Below are 27,911 nucleotides of genomic sequence, written 5' to 3' on the forward strand. Positions count from 1 at the left end.
ATCTGCCAATAGTTAATCTGGGTGGCACAGTGGCCGACTGGTCAACACATCTGGCTCACAGTTGTGAGGATCCGAGTACAAATCTGGCCTCGTCTGTGTGGAGTTTGCATGTTCTCCCCGTGCCTGCGTGGGTTTTCACTGGGTACTCCGGTTTCCTCCCACATCACAAAAACATGTGGGAGGAAACCGCTGGTTTTTCATAGCTGGATAGTTCATCTGACCTGCTAGTAATCTGTATGTCGTGTGAGGTGTAACCAAAAGCTAGCAACAGGTGTTTTAGAATTAAAATACTAATCTCTATCCCTGCTGAAGTGCCACTTGCTCCCTCTTCTGATCCCTCAGATGACATGCCTGAATAATTACTTCACAAAGCCGAACCTTCATCTTTCCTGCAGTCTGTATTGCTTCTGAGTTTTTAGTATAGAGTTGAATAAAAATGCTCATGGATTTCTGGAATCACTGCAGTCTGGAGGACAGAATTACACTCAAGACATTTCACAGCATTGCTCTCCTACTTAATGCATCCATTTTATTTATTTTGATGTGGCGTCTGAAATTTCTAAGAGGTTTTCAGAGGTTAGATTCCGTTTGAATATGGATTTAGTGCAAATCTGTTTAACCCTGAGCCTTCCTTAAGGTGCCATTGATCTTACCCTTGATGTGAATAACAATTCAGTACCTCTGGCAAGCATAAGTGCAAGGAGGGCATTGTGCATAATTGTTTGAGTACAATATTACACAAAAACCATGCATTTACATAAAACTTTGTCGATTCATGATTTGCATGAAAAATGTGCATTTTGGTGCAGGTCTGGCTAGCGGAGCCATGATTTTATGTGCATCTTTGTGAAAACTCAAGATACACAATAGCTGGCAGACATGACTTCTCCTTTTTTGGGGGGTGGGGCAGTTGACTACTTTGTAGCTGGAAGCTACAGGAAAGTTAGTTGAACCTTATAAATCTCAACTCAGTTGCTCAAATGTATTTCGATCCATCCATCCATTTTCTGAGCCGCTTCTCCTCACTAGGGTCGCGGGCGTGCTGGAGCCAATCCCAGCTGTCATCGGGCAGGAGGCGGGGTACACCCTGAACTGGTTGCCAGCCAATCGCAGGGCACATAGAAACAAACAACCATTCGCACTCACAGTCATGCCTACAGGCAATTTAGAGTCTCCAATTAATGCATGTTTTTGGGATGTGGGAGGAAACCGGAGTGCCCGGAGAAAACCCACGCAGGCACGGGGAGAACATGCAAACTCCACACAGGCGGGGACGGGGATTGAACCCCGCACCTCAGAACTGTGAGGCTGACGCCACCGTGCCGCCTCAAATTTATTTATTTTTTAAATTTTTTTATGAAAAGCCAAATTATGCTCTTGCTTTGTTTCTCTTATGCATCATAGTATTTTACATTAGCTGGTAACTTAAGGGGCTCTGCACAATATGAAAATGTCAGTCATTGATATAAATCTGCACTCACCTTAGTGTTCTTGCGATAGCTTACACATCAATAAGGCAAAGATCACAATGTGATGCTAAACATATTTTAATTGTCAAAAGTTAGAAAAAGCAACAAAATACTCAAGTTGTACTGTAACACTTGAGCACCCTTCGTCATGACACCAAACCCAATGAAACAGTCATGGTCGGATAGAGCTCGAAACCATCCCATTCATCGATTGGTTGACAGAGAATATTCACCTGTTTTAGACAGCAAAAATATGCTGGAATTGGAACAACACAAAGTTGGAAAAAAAATTTTGGATTTTGATGGAGAAGGGATGAAGCTGTGGCGTGGCATGGTTCCTCTTGAATGAGTAGCAGGGTACAATGTGTCCCACTTCTAGGCCTTGTTATTTTTCGTGCTGTATAACAGATTGGCAGCGCATTGATAATATGTGATCAGTAATAACTGATATGCTTGTACCTTCTATGTTAGTAAAGCAAAATCTATGCATTTGTACTGTAGGCCTACTGTGACTTACTTTCTGTCTGCCTTCTAGACATCGATGAGTGCAGCTTGCAGAAGCACACCTGCTGGAATGATAGTGTGTGTGTGAATCTACCAGGAGGCTACGACTGTGTGTGCACATCAGGTCCAGGCTGCACTGGGGACTGTCCACAGGAAGAAGTTGTCAGAAGGAACAGAGAAGACTGGAAACCCAGCTATGACATCTGCACTCTTTGTTCCTGCAAGGTAAAGCCCAAGCAAATACATGCAAAGCGCTACACGTTTTTATTACATTGTTTGATTTGATCTATATGTGGCAATATTGCAATTCTACTCACTCCAATAGAATCAGTGTTGTCAACTTGGCTACTTTCTTGTTAAACCTGGCATCTTTCCATCTTAACAGTTTCTTCTCCCAGATTTGACGAGCGACTTTTTCTGATGTTTTGGAGACCTGAAAGCACATATCACTCTGAAGTTAATATCTTCAATGAGCAGTGGGCGCTGCTGTGAGCTCCTTTGCCATCACAAAGCACCCACAGGTGGTCAGGTTCACAGTAGCCTCATGCAGCAGTCCCACTGTAGTCAGAGCTGAGAGGAGACCCATACCCCTCTGTGTACAGACTCCAAATGAAATGCGCATGCGGAGACCTGCCGCTGTTTCCGCCTTGGTTTACAGAGTTAGATGTAAATGCAACTGCTTCTTCTCTGTCACGCTAAAATAAATCACTGCATTTAACTCAGATACCCTCCGCGACTCGGTCCCAATCCCATCGTTCTTGTGAAGGGGCCAGTCAATAGATTTGGTTCTTTTGTGAATGTCACAACCCTGCAGTCTTTTGTTCAAATTTGGTACTGTAACATTTAACAATAAAGAACAAAATTGATTTAAATTGAAACAAAACGAACTAAGAATCAACATAGTTTATTAGCTGTTCTTATCAGACTTAGCATTTTTTTAGTCACTTTTTATCTCTCCCATGATGCTATTTCTCTCCTATAGCGTCCATTGCAATTAATTATGAAAATGAGGCTATGACTTCAACTAGCGACTTGTAGGACAGCCAATAGCGCTTTTCCTTACTGAGGAGTTGGCAACATTGAATAGAATGTGAATGGTTCATGCTACCACTCAAATGATTGATGATGATTATTAAAAAGACTAGGATAATTGAAAAGGTGGGATCATACCAACAGGAAATAAAACAATATAAACATTTGTTGAAGATCATGTCATTCAAGGATGAGTACAGCGCCGCACAATCTGATAATGTTATCATTTACCTTCTAGCTCTTAACCAATCCTAAACATTAACTGTGCCATGTTAAGCATCAGACAGGCTATGCTTCAGGGGGGAAAAAAAAACTCCTACCTTTGGTTTGTCGTTGATTTGTAATGCTGTCTGACAAATATTTGTGAGAGGTAAAGAACTTATTTCGGGGCTGCAGAATCTGAAGTAGGTTGTGTAAAGCACTTGCGGGGAAGTTAGATATTGATCAGAGTTGTCTTTGAAAATGGGAGAGTAAAGGAGAGGTTATTTCGGTTTAAAATATAAAATTAAGGAAATCGATTTTCAATTAGAAAGTTACAATTATCAGTTTTATGACTAAACTTATCAACGTAAGTTAGAACCTCTGGCGTAATGTTTGAATTAACTCCTACCTAAAGTGGTCATGTTGACACAATAGAGTCTAGAAAGAACATCCACAGAGGGCAGAAAAGCTTGCTGTTTGTTGTAGTCAAGTCATGTTACTCAGTCGGTCTGTGGAGCGAGCGGTTTGCTTAACTTTTGACTTTCTGTCTCAGGCGATTAAGTCGTTACAGTTAGAGTTGCAATTTTAAACTCACACTTGTAAAATCGTTCTGTGTATGCCCAGGTTTAGGAACTGCGAAAGAAAAGACATATTTTAACACGTGCAGTTTGCAACAGCGATACATTATATCAATCAATATATACAAATGTGCATTTAATGGGAGACGTCAATTGTGCACAGCCATATGCAGAGGTTGTAAGAACGACAATGATGCAAGGCAATCCATGTGATCGCATGTATGCCAACGCAATCCATTCAATGATAAAGAGAGCCCTAGCCACATACCCGATATCAAAATAACCAAATCAGATAACATCTCCAACAAAGGCTATAATGAACACATTTAATAAATATTCATGCAAAAAATGCATTCACAGTAATTAAATTCACTGTGAAGCTGATGTAACAAAGCCAACAAACAGCACTGATGTGGGTTTGCTGAAAAACACAACATAGTGCTGGAATGCATGCATTTACTTCCTGGCATTGAGAGCTTACCACAATTGGCAGTAATTCCCTAGCAGGCTCAAGACCGTAAACATAAAGACCAAGGCCATAAGAATTGGCCCCGTGGTTACTGAAGCACGACAATATGCATAGATAAAACATTGGCTCTGTGTTACCTTTTAATGGTATGCAGATTGATTTTATGGCCCTCATATATTTTCTAACAGCCCTTTCTTGTAACATTTTATATCACACTGCACTGCCATCTCTGAATCAAACAGTGCTTCCTGTTCTGTATAAAACCAACCATTAAGTTTTTAGCAGGAAGAGTGGAAGATATAGGGACAGAGTGTATTGGTGAGATTCAGTCAATATAGAGTCAACCAAGACCCGCAACAACATGTGACTAGTGGAGCCCCCCCCTTAAAATGTTTATAATTCTCATCATACAAACAGTATCCTTAAAAAAATAAATGGCTTACAGATACGCATGTACAATATACTCTAACAATTCTAACACTTATCTGGTTTAATCAGCGTCCCACGTCTGAGACGCATAAAAATTAGCAGGGATGCATAAAGTAAAATCAATCTGCATTTGAGGACGCAGTGCTATGGATTAAAATATTCTGGCGTGGTGCTAGAAATTTGGCATATGAATTTTAATTTTTTTTTTAACGAGAAAGGGCTAGAGTGTGAGGAATTTGGTCGCATATCCGCCCAAATTTCAGAATGATGTGATAAAGAAAAAACATTTGAGGAAAAATAAACATTTCCGCGTATTGCAAGCAGACACATGAAACTCATTGTGTTCTCTAAACCAATCAGAGATAGTGAAGGGCAGGGACACTCCCTGCGCTTTCGTACTTTTTGAAATGTGGGCACTACCGTACACGAAGCTAAGTTTTCTGACGACGAGCCGGTAGCTGTACAATTACATAAAGTTGAGCTGCATAAATTGAATTAGTTCCAAATTCTAACGCAAGTGCGACGATGTGGGAACATTTTGGATTCAAGCCAGAACAACGCGGCCATCCAGCGGTGTCCAATGAGCTGGTATGTCAAATTTCTATGAAGTCACAACAAAGACAACACATCTTAAAACCTCAAAATGACTAAATCCATTTTAAACACAACCATCCCACCCAATTTCTTCATCTGGGAACAAAAAACACAATGGGACACTTCCCGTTTCCCATCAGCTTGCAATTATGGACCTCTTTGCCCAAACAATGCAAATACAAATGTGACAGTGTATATGGTGCACGTATGCTCACATTATATACAGTATAGCATTGCTATTGTAAAGAGATGCAGCTATTGAACATGTTGACAAAGCAGCGTTTAAAGAAAGGCTGCAGAATTTTAAGAAGCAGCACAAATGTTGAATCAAAACAGAATGCTTTGATCTACTTGTTGTTTTGTTGTTGTTGCTACTTTTCTTAACCAACTGGAAACTTGATTAGGAGTATATTGCCTGGTAAGGCATTAATGACTGTTTATACCTAAATGTTTAATATTTGTTTAAGCGCAATGTTTGTGAACAGAGCCTGAGTCTGTTTTATTTATAATTTTTTTATATAAGATTTTATTTATTGTTCTACATTACAATGTCAATGTTCATTATTAGAATTAGAATTCAAAGTCAACGATACTATTTGTTTGTTGTGATAGTTTTTGGGGAAAATATATCGTCCCAATATAATTGCTACCGTGACAGGTGTAAACACATATAATATACTGCGAGAGTAATAAAAATCTGCAATACAGCAGGACCACGAACCAAGAACCGTGATATCGCATTCTGTGATGATAAGTTGCAGGGACTCATTGTTCCCGGGTTGGGACTCATTGTTTCCATGACTTGTGCATCCCGGGACTCACATAGTCTCAAGTGTAAAATTATCTATGGACTTACTAAGGCAAAAAATAAAGTTACCTCTATACTTACAGGTCATCCAGGAGTAACTTTAACTTGAGAAGTTTAAAATTACGTACTACTTCGGTTTTACTTATCGCCAATTCATACTTCTATTTTCTTCTGGAGTGTCATAAAGCAATTTAGGCTGTTTTCTGGAAGCCTTAAAAGGAGAAATGCATATGGGCAGAATCATAAGGTATTGCAGAAAAAGCACAAAAATACGTATATAGATGCGCTTTTTAGCAAACTGTTTCAGTTATGTTCTACAGGAAAATTTGGGAATCGCAGAGGGTTCACTGTGTTTGATTGATATCAGGGTCAACTACAGCACTCTTGTTAATTGCTTTTAAAAACAAAGTGATGATGATCTTGAATAATGTTCACTTGGTTACAGCAAAAACTATTGTCAACATGTCCGTTCAAATCTTAGTTGACAGGTATCAGCAGTTACAAAAGGGGAGACCACTAGTTTTATATATATATATATATATATATATATATATATATATATATATACAGACACAAAGAAGAAAAAGAAAGAATGAAAAGGAGGCTGAAAAGGGACCTATAGCAACATTAAAAAGGCTCTGCATAAAAACTTTGCTGATAAAAATGTATTTTTAGGGCAAAAAACAACACTGCACATTAAATAAAAAAACATCCATACCCAGAGGGACCCTAGCATTGTTGTGGACAATTAATGGTTTCCTATACCAAGCAATTTTGCTTTAAGATTTTCATTGTCTGACGCTGAAGAGGGATTTCTCCTTTCAACACGGCATTTATTCACAGAATACTATATTGTTGGGCCTGTCTGCATAATTTTGACTCTGTGTGTGGATTATAGAATGCAGGATAGATAATCCAAAATAAATTCAAACGTGCATGCAGTTTTTCTTTTTCTTTCTTTAAGTTTATTTTTTATTTTTTATTTTTTATGTCATACAATCATTCCTTCCATTTTCTATAGTGGTTGTCCTCATAAGGGTTGTTACAGGTGGGCTGGAGTTGGAGCTGACTTTAGGTGAGAGGCAGTGTACACCCTGGATTGGTTACCAGTCAAAAGAACAGTTCAAATAAAAAATTTAATCCCAAAACCCATCTATGACACCCATGCCCATGATAAGTGTATGTAAACCTAAGACAACTCTACATTCAAATTCAAAAGAATGGCTTCACGAGGTGAACTAATGTGAATGGCTCAGCTAAATCCCAAACTTGATTACTTGATACTACTGCATACTTAAGATCAGTGGGGTGACCAAAAGGACAACAATATACAGAAGATGCCATTGCAATCTCACTAGTAAATATTACTAATTCAATGTGTCACGTGGTTAGAATCTGATTATTCTGTGTCAACTTTGTTTTCCAACAGTATTTATTGGGGGATTATTTAAATCTATATTTTAATTATATTTTAATTGTTTTCAATTGTATGGGCAAAAAATATGTTGATTAGGGGTCGGACTCGCCATCTAAAACCCCATTCGTATTGGCAGTAACGAATGACTTCTGAATCAGCATCAAATTGTGACACTTTGTACTATTCTGAAATAATAGTTCAATTGATTATTTGAAAACTATCTATTAAACCAGAATGAGACTACGCTGGCACCTTTTAGCTGATGCCTTTGTAGCTGCTGCCGCTCCCTCCAGAAATGTTATTCTTTTAAGTGTAAAATGGCTTACTTTAACCAGGATCCCTCACTGTACCTTGGCCAAAGGTAGAAGCTCGAGTCTGTTTGGCGCCTGCTGGCTATCTTGCCGGCACTCGTCATCTTTCATCTTTATCGTCGGGCTCGAATGCCAATTCGTGTCTCCACACATTCGTGCATAGCCCTAATGTTGACATGGTGTCACAATATGGACAGATGCTCCCACTTTGCTTGTTGTCTTGGGCTGAAGGAGTGTAATTAAAAAGGCCAGGAGGCTGAGGCTATTTGCAGGAACACTCTCATTCGGTCTATTTTTCAGACAAACTCCAGTGCTCTTGAACCTGTGACCTCTGCTTTCCAGGATGGGCAGACGTATTGTAGAAGGAAACCATGTGAGTGTGGAGACCCAGAGGAGGATCTGTTCTGCTGTCCCAGTTGTGACAACAGACCCAACAGTCAGTGTTTGGACCAGAGTGGCCGCACCCTCTACCGGAGCGGAGCGTCCTGGCTGTATGGCTGCCAGCAGTGCCGCTGCATGGTCAGCACATGCACGTACACACCCGTGCATGCACGTGCGCACACACACGCGCACTCACACACACACACAGACATATATACACGCAGAGTGTAAATTGGAAACACAAATGAAACCTGACCTTCATGGAAAATCCCTGAGGGTTGTACCAGAATCCTCTCATCAATATGAAGCTCAGACTTGAGTTTTGTTTACACCTGTCCCTTGTATGCTGTTCCGCTGGCTTTGTGTGTTTGTTTAGAGACCACATAATGGCTACTTTGCCTTTTTTTTCCCACCCCTTTTTGTCTGTGTGTCTCCAGGAGGGCGAGGTGGACTGCTGGCCTCTGGTTTGTCCTGTGCTGATGTGCAAGTACACAGCAGTGGCAGAGGGTGAATGCTGCCCGCGCTGCATCACAGACCCCTGCCTGGCTGACAGTCTGTCCTATGACATTGGACAAACGTGTTCGGACCACGCAGGCATCACTCGCCTCAGTGGGGACACGTGGCAGATGCCCAACTCACCTTGCACCAGCTGCATGTGTAAAGTAAGACAAAGCCACATTACAAGCTTACTTAAGTGTTTTAATTGTAGTACAATGTTGTCTATTATGAGTCGTCTTTGTAAATCTTTTAACGTGGTTGCTGTTTCCTTCACTGAAACAACTATGCATACTGAAATGCAATTGAAATATTAACAGATTTTACTTTATCAAAATGTACTTGTGATTTAATAAATAAAAATAAAAACTAAGTATATTGAAAGTTAGGTAATCCAATAGTGCAACAACAAAACAAGTATAGTTGACAGAGTACATCTCTGGCCAGTATACAGTAAACATCAGGCGTGTCAAATTAATTTTTGTCGCAGGACACATAGTTTGGGTATCCCTCTGAAGGCCGTTATGACTTTGAACCCAAATAAATGTTTGATCGCCTCATATTATTACATACACACAACAAATTTATGGATACGTAGTTGTGAAATCAGAAGCGAGTTAAAAAAAAATGTTCATTCAGCTATTTAATTTATTTTAAAAGAGGGATTGGAAACAAAAAAATGCTTGCATTATCTCAATGTTAATAAAAGAGAAGAGAATTTGCAATTTGGGTGTTTTATCAAGAAACGCCGAAAGGTTGACGCACATTATTTGCTTTTTGCGGGCCACGTAAAATGATGTGGCGGGCCAGATCTGAGTCTTGAGTTTGACACCTGTGGTATATAATATACTAGTCACGATGTACTGAGCCCTGCAGCGAATAGTGAAAATGTGAGTAATTGACTCCCCTAACAAAGGCTTAGAATTGTTCTAGATGCCACAAAGGATTCCAATTTACTTTTTTTATATGAGACAGGGCTTTGACACCATCTTGTGGCATTTCAGAAAGAGCACAAAAACAGCAAATAGGTCAGTTTTTCAGCAAATATTGGAAGATAGGTTTAAAAGAATCCACAAATTGGTGAATTTGCAAGTAGTGAATCGCAACTACGTGGGAGAACACAAGTGTAAAAAGTAAACTACAAGCGCTCACTTATTAATATACAAACTATATTAACACTATATGCAGTACGTTATAGTATAAGGGCTGCTGTTGTCTGTTTCACTGTTGTCACTGCATTGCATTGTGGGATATCCATGTTGGCAAAGTGTACAAGACTCGTTTCTTTGTGCTCTCTTGTACCCTACACAGAATGGAAATGTCTGCTGTTCGGTGGATCTTGACTGCCTTCAGAACAACTGAAGCTCTGCTTCTTCTCAATCCTTTCTCTCACTACCTTTCCTGACTCCTCTTGCCACAGGGCCACCACGACCACTCCTTGTTAAACAATTGAGCCCTTGTTTGTTTGACAGACTTGCACATTCATGTGTATGCCAGTGTGTGCACTGAAAACACAAACACACACTGGTTGAGACATTGAGTTTTTTTCCACCTGTAACTCTGTTGGCAGGACGTGACTGTGCGTAGCTCTCCAGGAGCCTAAGGTCGAAGCTACTCACCTCCATGTTGTACGTCTTTGTGATTTTCTTCTGTTTGACCAAACATGTTTTAGCGATTATCTATTATCTTCTAAGCCCCAAACCAGATACAAATCACTGACAGCTGTCATTGAGAGTTTTAAGAACCTGGTAATGAGGTCAATGAGAATTCTTACAGGATGTTGTAGACATTCTATACAATATGCAACCAACCACTGTAGACCAGTGTGGCCCACCAAAACACAAACTTTTCTTTGAAAGGAATCAATATGCTTAAATTAAAGATTTACATATAGCAATATTTAAGTTAAAAACACGCACAATGTGGGGAAAAGTGAGGGTCGATTGGATGTGAAAGGATAAGGCTGCTTATGGTAATTGTCAAACAGTGTAAAGATTTCACAGCAATATCTCAAAGTTGACGTGTTGACTTATGCCATGCAATACCAAGCTTTACCTCAAGAAGCAATAGTGAGTCACTGGAGCTTCTAGTCAGCCCTCACTTCAACATAAGAGTGAACAAGAGAACAAAACCCAAATTTATTTAGAAAACCAGCAAGGTGTTAGCAATTGACAAAAAAAAAATAATAAAATCCAACCATTACAAATGAATTGTCTTTTTAGTCATAGTTTTTCTGCGGCAATGATCCTAGCTAAAATATGAGCTATGCAAATAGGGAAAAAAACATAATTATTGATATTACTCGTAAGTTAACACTAAATTCAAATTGTATACTCTTGACATGAATTCCATTGTTTTATTAGAAGTAGAAGGTATGGATTTTACATTGTAACTTCTTACGTATGCTACCTTTAAATGCAATGTGTACATATTTGTAAAAATGTATATCCCCTCAAAACGTAAATCTGAATAGTCTAGGTTTTTTCGCACAATATTTGACAAGGATATGTGCACAAAGATGCTTAGGCCTACACCAGGCCACAGGCCTTTTGATGTGTGAGTATTGGCCCTCTCACTGGGGATGTAGTGGGGACTGAGCTATTCACATTTTGCTCTAGAATTCTTTCTTAAGCTTCAGTGCTTCTCTCTGATAAAATTGACTGTCAAATAACTGCACGTGATTTCCACAGTGTATTGAAGCAGTGTGATGATGTGCCACAGAACGCTGTCGCCCGGCAGCAGCGGTAGACATTGATTAAATTGCTGGACATTGATGTTGGTCAAATTGCTCTGTCGTACCCAGGGCTGCTGAGCTCTTCATTTATGCCACCCATGCAATGACAGCAAGACATAAAAAGGGGAAAGAGAGATAATTAAAGCCCCCTTCGTCTGGATTTGAGTATGCCAGCAGGTCATAGTGTGTCAAATCTGTTTACAGACGGTCACGTTCATTAAGATAGAAAATGTCAGTGCTCTTTCTGCAACACAACAGATGTTCACACCCCATATTCACTTATGTCCTGTTCTCTATCATATTGATGTTAGTCTTGAGAGGACTCGTTTTCCTTTAGTGGTCCCTTTCATCACACTTTGAGTCGATCGCTGTCAGTAATATTTGTTTTTCCCTCAAGAAGTGAGCTGGATTCTCAACACTATCTGTGAGCCCTTAAAATTTATTAATGATGTCAGATTCTCTTGGACCATGCAACGTAACATCTGGTTTGCCAGGGTCACGGTTTTGTAAGATGACAGTTACTGTATTCCGTATGCTTGTCAGTAACAGCAGTGCAGCTTTTTTGCACAGTTCCACTATCTAATGAGGTTCAATACAAAAGCTGTTTATAATAATAATAATGGTATGCTCCTTACAAGGATAATAATGCTCAGTTTTAATTGTAATGCCTGGAAGTGGGGCTCGAAGGCGAGCGCCTGGTGGCCGGGCCTGCACCCATGGGGCCTGGCCGGGCACAGCCCGAAAGGGTAACATGGGTCCCCCTTCCCATGGGCTCACCATCTGTGGGAAGAGCCATAGGGGTCGGGTGCAGTGCGAGCTGGGCGTTGGCCGAAGGCGGGGACCTTGGCGATCCGATCCCTGGCTACAGAAGCTGGGACGTGGAATGTCACCTCTCTGGCAGGGAAGGAGCCCGAGCTGGTGTGTGAGGTCGAGAATTTCTGACTAGATATAGTCGGACATGCCTCCACACACAGCTTGGGCTCTGGTACCAGTCCTCTCGAGAGGGGTTGGACTCTCTTCCACTCTGGAGTTCCCCACGGAGAGAGGCGCCGAGCAGGTGTGGGTATACTTATTGACCCCCGGCTCGGTGCCTGTATGTTGGGGTTCACCCCGGTGTACGAGAGGGTAGCCTCCCTCCGCCTTCGGTTGGGGGGACGGGTCTTGACTGTTGTTTGTGCCTATACACCAAACAGCAGTTCAGAGTACCCACCCTTTTTGGAGTCCTTGGAGGGGGTGCTGGAGAGCGCTCCCGCTTGGGACTCCATCGTTCTGCTGGGGGACTTTAATGCTCACGTGGGCAATGACAGTGAGACCTGGAAGGGCGTGATTGGGAGGAACAGCCCCCCCGATCAGAACCCGAGTGGTGTTCTGTTATTGGACTTCTGTGCTCATCACGGCTTGTCCATAACGAATACCATGTTCAAGCATAAGGGTGTCCACACGTGCACTTGGCACCAGGACACCTTAGGTCGCAGTTCAATGATCGACTTTGTGGTCGTGTCATCGGACTTGCGGCCGCATGTCTTGGACACTCGTGTGAAGAGCGGGGCGGAGCTGTCAACTGATCTCCACCTGGTGGTGAGTTGGCTCCAATGGTGGGGGGAAATGCCGGTCCGACGTGGCCGGCCCAAACGTATTGTGAGGGTCTGCTGGGAACATCTGGCAGAATCCCCTGTCAGAAGGAGTTTCAACTCCCACCTCCGACAGAACTATGCTCATGTTCCGGGGGAGGCGAGGGACATCGAGTGGGGGGTGGTTCGTGAGTATGGGGTACCGAACCCCCTGATACGGGCTGTTCGGTCCCTGTACGACCGTAGTCAGAGTTTGGTCCGCATATCCGGCAGTAAGTCGGACTCGTTTCCGGTGAGGGTCGGACTCCGACAAGGCTGCCCTTTGTCACCAATTCTGTTCATAACTTTTATGGACAGAATTTCTAGGCACAGACGAGCCATAGAGGGGGTCCAGTTTGGTGGCCTCAGTATTGCATCTCTGTTTTTTGCAGATGATGGGGTTCTATTGGCTTCATCAAGCCGTGACCTCCAACTCTCACTGGAGCAGTTTGCAGCTGAGTGTGAAGCGGCTGGGATGAGAATCAGTACCTCCAAATATGAGACCATGGTCCTCAGTCAGAAAAGGGTGGCGTGCCCTCTCCAGGTCGGGGATGAGATCCTGCCCCAAGTGGAGGAGTTCAAGTATCTTGGGGTCTTGTTCACGAGTGAGGGAAGGTTGGAACGGGAGATCGACAGGCGCATCGGTGCAGCGTCTGCCGTGATGCAGACTTTGTATCGATCCGTTGTTGTAAAGAAGGAGCTAAGCCGAAAGGCGAAGCTCTCGATTTACCGGTCGATCTACGTTCCTACCCTCACCTATGTTCACGAGCTATGGGTCGTGACCGAAAGAACAAGATCCCGGATACAGGCGGCCGCAATGAGTTTCCTCCGCAGGGTGTCCGGGCTCTCCCTTAGAGATAGGGTGAGAAGCTCGGTCATCCGGGAGGATCTCAGCGTAGAGCCGCTGCTCCTCCATATCGAGAGGAGCCAGATGAGGTGGTTGGGGCATCTGATTCGGATGCCTCCCGGATGCCTCCCTGGTGAGGTGTTCCGGGCACATCCCACCGGGAGGAGACCCCAGGGACGACCCAGGACACGCTGGAGAGACTACATCCTTCGGCTGGCCTGGGAACGCCTCGGGATCCCCCCGGAAGAGCTGGATGAAGTGGCTGGGGAGAGGGAAGTCTGGGCGTCCCTGCTAAAGCTACTGCCCCCGCGACCCGACCTCGGATATGCGGTAGAAAATGGATGGATGGATGGATTTAATTGTAATGTGCACGTGTAGAGCTCCATTGCATCATGCTGATAGATGCTCATTCACTTGCCCCAACTTATATCTACATCTGAGGGAATCCAACTTTTGACAGTCATACAGTCACAGGCCACATCCTTAACCTTTTGAGAGCACCCTATTTAGCCACAATAGAGGTGTAAAATATTAGACACACCTCAGTATGATATAATTCTGTACCACTGCAAACTACAAAAATTAACATTACATTAATACTTTCCTCTGAATTAAACTGCTAAAATTGTTATGTTTGTATATGCAAAATATCCGAAAATATAATGTTGATAGTATTTGTATATCATTGGTTTGTGCAGGTCCACCTCCCTCATAAGGCGGTTAGTTCGTTTATCAACAGCATTTTTACGCTGTGGACAAATTCAACCTAGCAACTTCCAAATATTTCATTTGGTTATTTTTTATTCTTACGAAGGGACCTAAATTAGAGACAAAGCTCAACAGAATTGCATGTGCATTCTTCAATTTCCAAAATTCCCCTTCCTTTGACCTTCCTGTGTTGTGCATGTGAAACCTGAAGGGTCATCTTGTGATAGGTTGTGTCATTGTGCCTCCGGAGCGGACGGTGGCATGGAGAGAGCTGCGCCACCGCTTTTAGTTTTCAGTCACGGTGACCTTGTCTCGTCTGTTCACCATGGCATATATTCGTATCTCATAGGAGCGTATCTTTATGTATCTTCCTTCCCCACTACCGCGTTTGTAAAACTGAATTTGTTAACTGTGCAGTCAGCATACAAATGAAAAAAAAAAAAGTTATATTCATGGTATCTGTTCTCATTGAAGTTCAACACAGCAGTCAAATGCAGACATTTGTAAAAACATCACTGAACATCCCTTTTCTGGGCACGCTGTTGATTTATTTGATATGGGGGGGAAAAAACTACTGTAAACACATTGCAAGTCTGTGTAAATGTTTTTACATACTGACGATATGATGAAAGTATCCATTTTTCTATTACTATTGTATTCATGCTTAATGTGTTCCTTTTAGTGACTACTTTTTTTCCCTGTATGATTGCTCGTTTCACTGTAAATAGATTCTAAAGTGAAGGGGTCTGTAAAGAATATAGAGACTAATGTGAATAATTCTCATTAACTAGAGCTTCTTAGGAGTGTTTTGAGTCCAGTATGAGAAGCAAGTTGTATATTGTTTTTATTCCTAGTTATTTTTCTGTTTGCCTTAACCCTTTTAGTAACTGCCATAGTTTTTCTCTTCACCGTTTTAGAACAACTTTATGGATTAGACTAGTCTGTGTGTTTGTGTTCGACTGACTAATCACTACACTGACAAGCCTGATGGGAGACATCTCTGTAGGATAATCAGACAAAATAAAACTGTACACATACAAAAAGAAAGAAGGGAAAAAAATCTAAATTCAGTGTTGAGAAAAAAATGTTCCTGAGTCATTTCCACAACAAAACATGCCATTGTGTTGCTCTATTATGTCTAACTTGGAAAAAAAATAAAGAAAAAGAAAGAGCTTTGGACCGTCTCGATCCTGATATGCTTCGTCATGTTTTTGATAGATGAACACACTGGAAAAATTCACTCAGTGCATTAACTGTTCTTGTACTCAAAGGGTTAAGTGTCATTTGACTTGAAGACTGTGTTGTGATAAGAGTTTGCTGTAAAACATTCTGCAGTTAATAAATATTTTAGTTGTTTACTTGTTGTGTTTGTTTGGTTCTAAAGCAGGGGTATCAAACACAAATTCACGGTGGGCCAAAATAAAAAATTGGGACAACGTCGCAGGCCAAACTCAATATTTAATGAAAAATCACTGCGATGTGCATGTTTCCCTTCTCTGCAGAAATGTAGCGCTAAAGTTTATCATATGACAACAAACTTCATTTTGCTGAAACACTGAATCTGGAATAAACAAACTTTTATATAATAAACACGAGAAATCAAATTTGCGATAAAATAAAACAAATCCTGGTCCAATAGCAGCATGCGTCCTAAAAAAAAAAAAAAAAAAAACCTTTTCCGCTTTTCCTCTATAATCCAACACCATTTTCTCTGTGTCTGAGGAAATTTCATTAATTGCAGTCAAGGGCATTATTTTGGTGTATTGATGTATCACTGAGCTTGTGTGGATTTTTTCCAAGCACTTTGAGTTCCTCCCACACTCCCAAATCATGCATGGTAGGTTAATTGAAGATTCTAGTTCGTCCATAGGTATGAATGTGACTGTAAATGATCGTTTGTCTATGTCCACTGGAAACCAGTCCAGGGTGTATCAAGCATATCACCCAAAATGTCAGCTGGGATTGGCTCCAACTCACCCAAAACTGCATTCAGAGCAAGCGGTATAGAAAATGGATGGATGGAAGTTGAGCCATGAATACAGGTACACTGTATATAATGCTTTTGGAATTACATTTATGGGTAAAGAAGAGAATGTTGCCCACCATGCAATTTAATGTTTTAAACCAACACACACAGCTAAAATGTGCTTCTAAAACAGCAGGAATCTATTATTAAAAAAAAGAAAAAAATAATACATGTTCACAATTCTATTAGCAAACCAAAGCTGCTGGTGTTTGACACGTAATTGTTGTCTTGTGCTAATAATTGTTGTTCATGTAATTACCAAATTGTACAAAAGTGACATATTTTCTCTTACCTGAATCATCACCTCATCATGGTGGAGGCGTTTGTGTGCCCCAGTGATCCTAGGAGCTAAGTTGTCTGGGGCTGTATGCCCCTGGCATGGTCACCCAGGGCAATCAGATCAGAAGTGAGGGACCAGCCAAACAACCAAGGCTCAGAACCTCTATGAAGAGGGTTGACTTTGCCGAGGCTGCCCTTGGACAGAATTTCTTGGCACAGCCAAGGCTTTGAAGGGGTCTGCTTTGGTGTCCTCAGTATTGCGTCTCTGCTTTTTTGCAGATAATGTGCTTCTGTTGGCTTCATCAAGTAGCAATCTTCTGGAGCGGCCTACAACCGAGTTTGAAGCAGTTGGTATGAGAATCCGCACCTCCAAATCTGAGGCCGTGGTCATTGGTCATAAAAAGAGTGACCTTTCCAGGTCAGGTTTGAGATCCTTCCCCAAGCCGGGGGGGGGGGTTCAAGTATCATGGGGTCTTGTTCACAAGTGGAAGAATAATGGAGCGACAAGTGAACTTGGTGTAGCGTCTGCAATGATGTTGACTATGCATCAGTTTATTGTGGTGTGTGTCAATTTACCAATCAATCTACATTCCTACCCTCACCTATGGTAACGAGCTATAGGTTGTGACCAAAAGAACAAAACCATGGACAAAAGTGGCTGAAATGAGTTTCCTCTTCAGGGTGTCCAGGTACTTCCTTAGAGATGGGGTGAGAAGCTCTGTGTCTGGGATGGGATCGGACTTGAGCTGCTGTCTGCTGCAACAAAAGGAGCCATTTTTTAGCCTTTTTCTTTGCGTCTTAAATTGAACATGATTTCTGGATGGCGTTGTGTTGATGTTGGTGGCAACAGTATATGATGGATGATGAATTTAAACTGTGGGGTCAGGCCAGCCGCCACGATTTTCATACTGTGCATTAAGGTAACACACCACCATGCCTCTAATTTGGAGGAGAAATATTTAGGTTGCTACACCAAAAAGGCAAGTGCTGTCCAAACTAAGCCCGGTTGGGTGAGAGGCAAAAGGTCTTCTATGACAACAAGAATGGTCAAGTTGCAATCGATTGAATGCCCTGAGAACAGTATTCTGTATTTTGGCAGGAAGTGTGTGGAATGTACAGTATGCGACACTTCACGTACAACAATATATGAGTTTTGGTTGTGTTGTCAGATAAACAAGTAATTCTCACTGAATAAATCTGCACACAAACACAATAGAATACATTTAATTTTACACAGGATCCCCAGGCATTTCATGTGCATTTACTTTCCACAGATCAGTATGGATGGCTTTATCTTAGATAGAGAGGGGGAGAACAAGACTCTGGCTATCAGCACTGTGGGGGGTTCAGTCAATTAACCAAGTGTCAGTCAGCTGTATAGCAACTTCTCTGTTTTCTCTGCTCTGACGCTTTTGGTCACGGTGAGTGGCGGCCCTGAGCTCCCTGTTCATCTTCACTGTGCTCCTCTTAGCCTGAAGGGAGGCTTCATCCAAGGGTGCTTACCATTCATGGGCTGCAGCCACAGAGGTCACCACCAAAGTGATGGAATGACTCCCTCAAACAACAACTTTCACCTACAGTATGGTGGTAAATGGGTAGAGGGATACAGCAAGTATGTCTATCTTTAAAACAACTCAAACTATAAAATAACTTTAAATCACATCTAGAAAAGCATACAACAGAGGAGATTTCGTTTGTATCACTTCAGCAAAATAGAAAGTTACTGCAATACTGAGGCCACACACTCCCCCCAACCCATCCTCGATCAATTTCGCCTCTATCAGCATTCCTTAAAAAGGGCAGCCAGTTAGAAAAGCAAGACATAACAGAGAAGATGTGCATTGTTATAGTTAACGCAACAAGGATTAAGCATCTTAAATGCCTTATTGATGTTAGGAGCAATTAATTGGGGTATAATTAAAAAGTGCAGCTGAGCTAGTGACAAGGCCGCCCCACTGCTGCTGTTGATCGGAGGGCAGACAGAGCAGTTAAGTGTTTATTTAACCCAGTGTCACACTGGAGTGCCGTCTAAGTATTTCTGGTTGTGTACTTTGAAAGGGATTTCTGTGACTTGCTGGACCTGTTTGCTTCTTTGCCAATAAATGTATACGGTACCTCAATCTAATGCATGCGTTTTTTTAAATCCATATACAGTATATTTAAAGAGGCTCAAAGCAGATATCCGTGTTTTGTTTCTAAATACGTTAAATACATAAATTTGAAGATAAGTGCTGAAAACAAATTTATAACAATACAGTGCGGACCTTTTTAGATATAGCTTAAGCATCTTCTTCACCATTTGAATTTTCCTGATTTTGTGGGTTTGGCTAAAACACAGGAAGGTACTGGACAATCGGCTATATCGGACGACCCCCCCCCCCCCCCCCCCCCCCCGTACATTGAAGCACATTTTTTGGGGGCCCTATGTGGTATATTGATGGAATTGCAACAAGAAATGTTGACGGTCAGTTGATTAAATGACAATGCTTTTGTGTACAAAGTACATCTTAACAATGCTTCCTATAAAGTCCTAGTATTTGTGTCAGAGCTGACCATCTGGATGCTTTCAGAATCTTGTGTGTGGCTAAATTTCCTTAGCTGAAAAAATAAAACAAAAAAACAATTAAACCATCATCTATCAGGATCCACCATGACCTTCACACACACGGCCTGGCCAGCACCATTAATTCTCTGTCACAATTTATTAAGCTGGCGGCATTTTGGAGGACTGGTTAGAGCGTCAGCCTCACAGTTCTGAGGACCCGGGTTCAATCCCCGGCCCCGCCTGTGTGGAGTTTGCATGTTCTCCCCGTGCCTGCGTGGGTTTTCTCCGGGCACTCCGGTTTCCTCCCACATCCCAAAAACATGCATGGTAAATTAATTAAGACTCTAAATTGCCCGTAGGTGTGAATGTGAGTGCGAATGGTTGTTTGTTTGTATGTGCCCTGCGATTGGCTGGCAACCAGTTCAGGGTGTACCCCGCCTCCTGCCTGATGCTAGCTGGGATAGGCTCCAGCACGCCTGCGACCCTAGTGAGGATAAGCGGCTCAGAAAATGGATGGATGGATGGAACTTATCAAGCTGTAACATTTATTATTTAGGCAAACAAATTTAAATTGAGAGGACATGCAGCCGTGCTGTTCACGAAAAGTACTTAACATGAATTCATTCTTGAAAAGACCTTGAAGATCAGGAGTCTTTTGCAGATATGATGTGTCTTGAAAGTGTTTGTCGTCAAGATAGATCTGGGCTTCACATTGAAAGCAGTAAGGGAGACTCCACCGTCACCATACACGCTGTCACTTGTTAGCAAAGTCAAAGTACGTTTTTACATAATATTGTTGTTTAACTTGTTTCTATAGTTGTCTATCATTTTATTTTAACTCATTTAAGCCGTTTTTCAGAAATTGGGAGAGCCTGGTGCCAGACATTTTTGACAACGTCTCTCGGTTTTCCTGGGAACTCCTCGGGATCCCCTCGGAAGAGCTGGAGGAAGTGGCTGTGGCTAGTGCCCCCCCGACCCGACCTCGAAAAAGCAGAAGATGATGGATGGATGGATATCTCAAGTTTCACTTTTTGAATTGAACTACCTAAGATTGACATTATTCGTGTGAGCATTATCAACGTGTGAGCGTGATTGACATGCACATATAAACATTATTGACGTGCTTGCATGAGCGTAAGTGACATGCAAGCAGTGACATGAGTGTATGTGAGCCAGTGACACGCGCGCGTGAATTTTATTGACGTGGGCGTGAGTGCCAGTGACATGCACGCCTGGACGTGATTAACATGTATACGTGAGCGTCAATGACATGGGCGCAAGTGCCAGTGACATGCGTGCATGAGCACCAGTGACATGCTCGCATGAGCGCGTTTGATTCGTATTTATGACAACAAGACTTTCAGTCGTGCGTATGAGACAGTGACGTGCGGTCAGGCTAGGCAAGTGAGGCAGAGCCGCACTTGTTCCATTTTAGTTCTATGGTCTGTGCTTCACATTGATTTTCTTTTTCAATCCAATAATTTCAATTATTTCATCATTAAAATAGCTGAATTTCCATTTTTCCTGTTCAAATGCATAGGAAGCGCAGTTACGAGTCACGTTTAGTCATCGCTCCCATGATGCTTCAAGAGACCACACACACATCCATTCAGGCAGGCTGTGATTTGTCCGTGGCTTCACACAAGAGACATTAGTGTTTCCTCATTACATTGCCAATAATATACGTTTTATCACACATGTACTGCACTTACTGATGTTTATCAGACTGTCTAATATATTGAATGAAAGTGTGTGACATTTAGTCTTTCTTATCGACCAGAAAAGCCACTAAAAGTGTACAGTTGAGTCTGGTATGTACGGTGCCACAACCAGCATGTGGTAGTGTTGAGTTGAGCTTCAAAGCGCTCCAGACGTCACGTAGTCAGTGCCTCACCAATCATGAACCTCACCACACGTCACTGGTGTAAGAGTGTTTGACTAGTGTTTATAAGAGCATTTGAGAAGTGTTCATGAGCGGCTTTTGAGAGGCTTTCAGTTGTGTGTGTGTGAGAGCATTTGAATAGTAAGTGTGAAAGCTAATCCCAAATAATGTCCCTAACGGCCCCTCATACATCACATTGCACATGCGCACAAACACGAGACGCCGTGTTGACGGAAGTAAATATGGCACCTCGCATAGGTCTCGTCATGATGCATATGTGGCAATTTCAAGGATTTTGGCAACCAGAGCCAGCATTTTCTTATATTTACAAGTTCTAGAGCATCTTCCTTTGGCTACTGCTCCTTCGTCCACGTTGCTTTTGTGGCATGTCTGTTTTGTCCAACAATTGTGACGTTTGTCACCTTCTGATGACATATAGGTTGGATGAGCGTGACTTGTGCGTCCACACTGCACTCACATCAGACGCATATCCAATTGGTATCCACATATGAAAGAGACCTGAGTCGGATATGAAAAAATTGTAATTGTACTGTCATGGAAAAAAAAAAATCTGATACGTGTCACTGGGCAAAAAAATCTGAATTGACCTGCAGTGTGAACATGGTCTTAGTCTTATTGCATGGTGTCAACATTTCTTTCTATTGAATTCATTGGCAGGTTACCCTATGTGGCATAAAAGTGTGATCGAGACCCCCACAAACAACAACGTAAAAATGTTTGAGCACGTTTTAAATTTACATTTTCAAACATTGCAGAGCAAATTCATGTTTATGTTCTTTACATATAGAGGTATGAGTCATGGCATTGAACACTGGATATTGAATGACAGCTAATTATGCATTCCACCGACTCTCAATTTCCCACAATGTTGCTGTTATTCATGTTGTAAAACCTTCAATCTGGAACTAGGAGAGAAAGTGGGCCAGGTTTGGATAATCAATAGATGTTCTGTGATAACTTGACAGATTCATATTAGGAGGAGCTGCAGCCTCCAAACCTGTCATTACATCCGTCTGCATTCTCACTGACTGGCTTTGAAGATTTGGATGTGAACACAGCAGTCTGACAGCACAGTGTCTGAACTGCCAATTGGTGACTCAATGGGTGCAATGAGACAAAAAGAAATGCTACCAAATGCCACCTCAACAAGCTGTAGGCATTAGAAAGAAGAAAGAACCTGTCTAATGCTATGACCATTCAATAGGAAAAAACTAAATACAAAATGTTGATTTTCAGTAGCAATTTTAGAAAATATTTACATGTGCTTCTTCACATTTCTTGGTGAGAGATCACTGTCACATACCCCTTAAAAATGTTTTACCAGATGAAAATACAATGAGCCATCCAAATGTTGTCGAGCCCTTCCTAAATAATATTGCCATTAACCCTCATGCTGTGCAGTAAGTCAACCATCCCAGCCTGCGGCAATCTATCATGAAATCCATACAATAAAGCTCAGTTTGTCAGCTATACTATATCAAATACTCATTGAAGCTTCCATTTTTTTTCATTAGGGTCGTGGTCGAGCTGGAACCAGCTGACTTTGGGCGAGAGGCAGGTTACACACTGGATAATCGCCAGCTGCGTATCATCAGCATACCACATATTTTGTGTATATTTGCATGTGAACCAAAGCAAAGAAGACATTTATGTGGAGTTTTAAGTGCTACAAAAATGTGCAATTCAGTTATTGTATTGTCGTGGTAGGAGGAAAGTTATGCATATGAGGGTGTTATAGATAGACGGTGGTATAAAGGTGGTTAATTGCCCATTCGACAGCCAGCAATGTCTCAGCAATATGGCAGCCAGACCTGTCGCCAGAACTCAGTTTTAACAGGGGGAACATGGAATGCATTGGGGTGCCCAAATATTATTATTACCCTACAGACAGTACTTACTTTGCTACACATTTTTGGTGATCTTTTACTGTTACTCTATTCACGCACTGACGCACATAGTAGTCTTAAATGGCGCCCTGTCCGACAGCCGCCGCAAAAACAGTATTACCATTGATAACATTTACAGTACAGTACATACAGTATACATACACCCACCCACCTTGAATGCTGAATCGTACGTTGATGTCGCAGCTGTATTGGATGTGGCAAAGTGAAGCGATCTGGGAAGATGTCTCATTCATTTGTTACTTGATGTATCAACCGGTACTTAAAGACAGAACTCATGAGATTAAGATTGAACCATTACTTTTGATTGTATTTGGCCATTCTAACACCATTTTACAGATACAATTTGCAGATTTTGTGGCTAATACGAAGGCCACATCCAACATGGTGGACATGCTGACGTATCGCACAAAAAGAGTCAACCCGCTGAAGGCGATATCTTATGTATACAGTACATTTCTATGCATTTTACAGCCCTAATGTGCACACCCTATGCTCTGAGGTTCACACTCCAGTACAAGTGATAAAATGATGACGGACACAGGAGCAAACTGCATTTTGCGTTTTCTGCAGGTGAATATAATTGAAGTTATGATTTTTATTTCATAAATAAGAGGAGGCTTCATTTAAACATTAAATATTGCATTTGAAAGTAAGCTTCAGCCCAGCGTCTTTTTCCCCATAGTTGCCAATATTTTTGTCGCATGCAGAAATAAAATTAAAAAAGGAAAACAAGTTTAATTTTAGAAGTCAAAAGGGTTGTATTACTCCCGTGATTTATTTTCTGTATAAAACAATTCAAATGGATCTTCAAGTAGGGCGTTGCCAAACACTGCTTTATACTAACGCCAAAGATTGACATTGTAATGTGTCCCTCCTCACTTTCCGTACTGTGAGTGTGCCAGTCTACCGCAACGTACTCGTTCAGCATGAATTATTTACAAATATGTACATATTTTCTCAGACATGTCATGCCATTACAGGCGCAAAAACCTTGCAGATTCACTTTGAAAAATTAGCAGGACTGTTGCACACCAGCCGGCACGTTGGGCGACTGGTTAGCACATCTGCCTCACAGTTCTGAGGACCGGGGTTCAAACCGCCTGTGTGGAGTTTGCATGTTTTCCCTGTGCTTGCGTGGGTTTTCACACAAAAATAGCTACTATGATTAAATAAAATAAATTTTTAATTTAAAAAACAATTATTTTTAAAGATCCGTGTCTTAAGTGGGAGGGCACAAGCATCTTGGTGGGTGGGCTCGGCCCCCTATGGCCAGCCCATAGCGACGGGTGTGATGGCAGCAAATATACTGTGTGTGTTTTTAGTACATTTGTCATTAACTTCTGTTGCTACTCACTATGCCTGTTGGTTAACACACAATCACCGTTTCGATATCACAACTTCGAGTGAAGCCCCGAAGAAAGAAACCCAAATTACTCCTTCATGCTTCTTTATGAAGATAAAAATAAGTCGACATATTAAGATTTGTGTGTGTTCTTCATTCATGTCCCTCCTTGGGCTCCCTTAACATTTTTGCCAGAATTACCCAGTGAGAGTTGTGCCATCTATGCCAGTCATATTCACAGAGCAGACCTTTACTCTCTCTCTCTCTCTCTCTCTCTCTTTCGCTCTCTCTCTCGCTCTCTCTCTGACTCACACACGCATGCACACATACACACACGCACATTCGTAGGAGGGCCTGGCTGAGCCTGATAACATCCTGCTGCGCCTGATGGAGGACAATAGTCCTTAGAAATGGGAGGGAAAAAAATCTAGCTCCACCATCCCCACTATCACACACACACACACACACACACACACACACAGAAATGAATGTTCTCGAAAATGGGTCTGAAAATCAACGGGGACACCTGAAGACTGTTTCTCCTTGTGGTCATCCAGTACGCCTCAACACCCACATTGTTGCAAGGACCTGCTGCATCTAATTATTAAAATAAACTTGTCAAACGGTGCAAATGGAGCTTCAGGTAACTTGTAAATTTCAACGTCTTACAAGATTTATTTTTCAATGGTGGCTTAGAATTGGTCCGCTAACAACATCATTAAGAGCAGTGATTCCCAAACTTTTTTGGTTTGCTCCCCACCACCTCTCAAATTTGGTAAGTCGTAACTTGGTTACAGCTTTTCTCAGTTGCTTACATTTCTTGAAACCGACACCAGTTTTCTCAGTACCTTAAACACAAATCCAAAAATTCAAGCTTAATTAACAAAACTACTGACTCTTCCTGCAAAACCAAAGTAGAACAGATCCTGAGTCAGTCAAAATGAAAAACCTCACTGAACAGTCATTACACACAGCTTAGAAAGAAGGAAAACAATGATCAGATCGTAAAACAGCAGAAATAATCTTTGTTGCAATAATTTTGCAACACAAAAATATATACTATATATATACTACTAATATATATATATATATATATATATATATATATATATATATATATATATATATATATATATTAGATGATATAGACAGCTGCTGAAATAAGTATTTAACACGTCACCATTTTTTCACTAAATATACTTCAAAGGTGCTATTAACCTGAAAATTTCACCAGATGTTGGGAATAACCCAAGTAATTCATACATACAAAGAAAGTAGAACAAATAAGATCAGAAATTAAGTTGTGTGGAATAATGTGAAATGACACAGGGAAAAAGTATTGAACACATGAAGAATGGGAGGTGCAAAAAGGCATGGAAAGCCAAGACAACACCTAAAATCTATCAATAATCAATCAGCAATTGAGCCCCTTGTCAACGCAAATGAATATCAGCTTGTTCAGTCCTGATTGATGGCCTACAAAAAGGTCTCATTGCCAAGGTGTGAGTCAAGACACATCTCACGATGGTAAGAGCAAAGAGCTGTCTCAAGACCTATCGCAAACTAATTGTTGCAAAACATAATGATGGCATTGTTTACAGGTGCATATCTAAGCTTCTGAATGTTCCAGTGAGCACGATTGGGACCATAATGCGTAAGTGGAAAGCCAATCATAGTACCATAACTTTGCCTCGATCTGGTGTTCCTCGCAAGATTTCTGATAGAGGAATGCAAAGAATAATCAGAAGAGTTGTCCAAGAGCCAAAGACCACCTGTGAAGAGCTTCAAAAAAGACCTGGAATTAGCAGGTACTGTTGTCACAAGGAAAACAGGGAGTAATGTACTCCGCCGCCATGGCCTGTATGTATGCTCACCACACAAGACCCCATTGCACACAAAGTATTAAATAAATACCAGTTGGCGTGTTCAATACTTTTTCCCTGTGTCATTTCACTTTATTACACATAACTTAATTTCTGAGCTTATTTGTTGTACTTTCTTTGTCTGTATGGATTACTTGGGTTGTTCCCAACATCTGTTAAAATGTTTATGTCAATAGCACCTTTGGAAATATATTTAATGAGAAAAATGGTGATGTGTTAAATACTTGTTTCAGCCGCTGTGTGTGTGTGTGTACGTGTATATATTTATACACACACACACACACTGTTCTGTTCAGGGTCACAGGGCGCTGGAGTGTATCCCAGCCGACTTGGGGCGAAAGGGGGACTACACCCTGAACTGGTCGCTGGTCAGTCATAGGAGACATATAGACACAGACAACCATTCGCACTTACATTCACACACTCACTGAGTGGGAACTGAACCCACGCTGCCCGCACCAAAGTCAGGCAAATTTACCATCAGTGGTCTACAAATCTTCCCGTATTTCATCTGAAATACATAATTGTCCTTTGTCTAATACTGTATCTACTCCCTCTCCTCATCCTCCTCGACCACCTCTTACGCTTACTCTGTCTCTCTGATTGTCTCTTTCCATAGTCAAACTTCAAACCCCAGTCCTCACTGAACTGTCTTATATTGGTTTCTTCACATCATTAACCACAACTGCGATCAATTTTGAGTTGCTGTGTTTAAGTTGAGACAGCTGTGCTTTATTTGAGTCTTTTGCTACATGTGCTTACCATTATGTAACACAAGAGCATCAGAGTGCAAAATGTCTTTTAGTGGGTGAAAATATGTTGGCAAGTTCTGTCTAACTAGGACTCAGGTGTGTCAAACTCAAATTCACGGTGGGCCAAAATAAAAAACTCAATATTTAATGAAAAATCACTGCAATGGGCATGTTTCCCTTTTCTGAAGAAATGTAGCGTTAAAGGTTATCATTGACAACACGCTTTAATTTTGCTTAAACACTGAATTTGGAATAAACAAACTTCAATATTATAAACAGGAGAAATGAAATTTGCGATAAAAGACATCAGTGGTATTTGTTTGTTGTTTTGTATTTAAATCACATAATAACATTAATTATTCTCTCTCCATCTTCTATTTATCCATCTCCAACCACCTTTCTTTTTGTTGTAAATCTTTTTTCAAAGGCCAACAACAAAACAACCCAAAAAAACAAGAATGTCTTTCAATAAAAATCCAAACCTCAAACTATTAACAGTCTCTGCCTAGGAGTTGATAAAGGGCATTAAAAAAAACATTAATTCAATTGTTATATTCTTTGTTACAGCCACGTTGCTCCGCACACAAAAAACAGGTCTTACTTTTACGTTGTACATTAGTGAACAGATAATCCGCCTCCGACCTGTCTTGGAAGTTAACCGTTTTCCATCTTTCGTTTGGCCATTTT

The 27,911-nt window shown here is 41.3% G+C and overlaps 1 protein-coding gene and 1 long non-coding RNA gene across 3 annotated transcripts in view; one reads left to right on the forward strand and one right to left on the reverse strand.

Moving 5' to 3' along the window:
- LOC133473033 (protein kinase C-binding protein NELL1-like) overlaps positions 1-15,945 on the forward strand; it is a 262,509-nt gene extending 246,564 nt beyond the window's left edge. The window contains exons 17-20 of the mRNA XM_061764738.1: positions 2,005-2,198; positions 8,155-8,331; positions 8,631-8,855; positions 10,000-15,945. Of these exons, the coding sequence (XP_061620722.1) occupies positions 2,005-2,198; positions 8,155-8,331; positions 8,631-8,855; positions 10,000-10,050 (647 nt within the window). The 3' untranslated portion in view covers positions 10,051-15,945. The remainder of the gene's footprint in view (positions 1-2,004; positions 2,199-8,154; positions 8,332-8,630; positions 8,856-9,999) is intronic.
- Positions 1,429-27,911, reverse strand: LOC133473060 (uncharacterized). 2 transcript variants are annotated; one of them, XR_009786959.1, is made up of 4 exons: positions 27,826-27,911; positions 2,291-2,406; positions 1,987-2,191; positions 1,429-1,866 (listed from the first exon to the last, which is right to left on the reverse strand). It is a non-coding gene; the product is annotated as an uncharacterized LOC133473060 (long non-coding RNA). The 2 variants fall into 2 exon arrangements; XR_009786958.1 differs by having other exon boundaries at positions 1,429-2,191.

This window comes from Phyllopteryx taeniolatus, chromosome 2 (assembly GCF_024500385.1).
Source record: "Phyllopteryx taeniolatus isolate TA_2022b chromosome 2, UOR_Ptae_1.2, whole genome shotgun sequence".
Classification (NCBI taxonomy): Eukaryota; Metazoa; Chordata; class Actinopteri; order Syngnathiformes; family Syngnathidae; genus Phyllopteryx; species Phyllopteryx taeniolatus.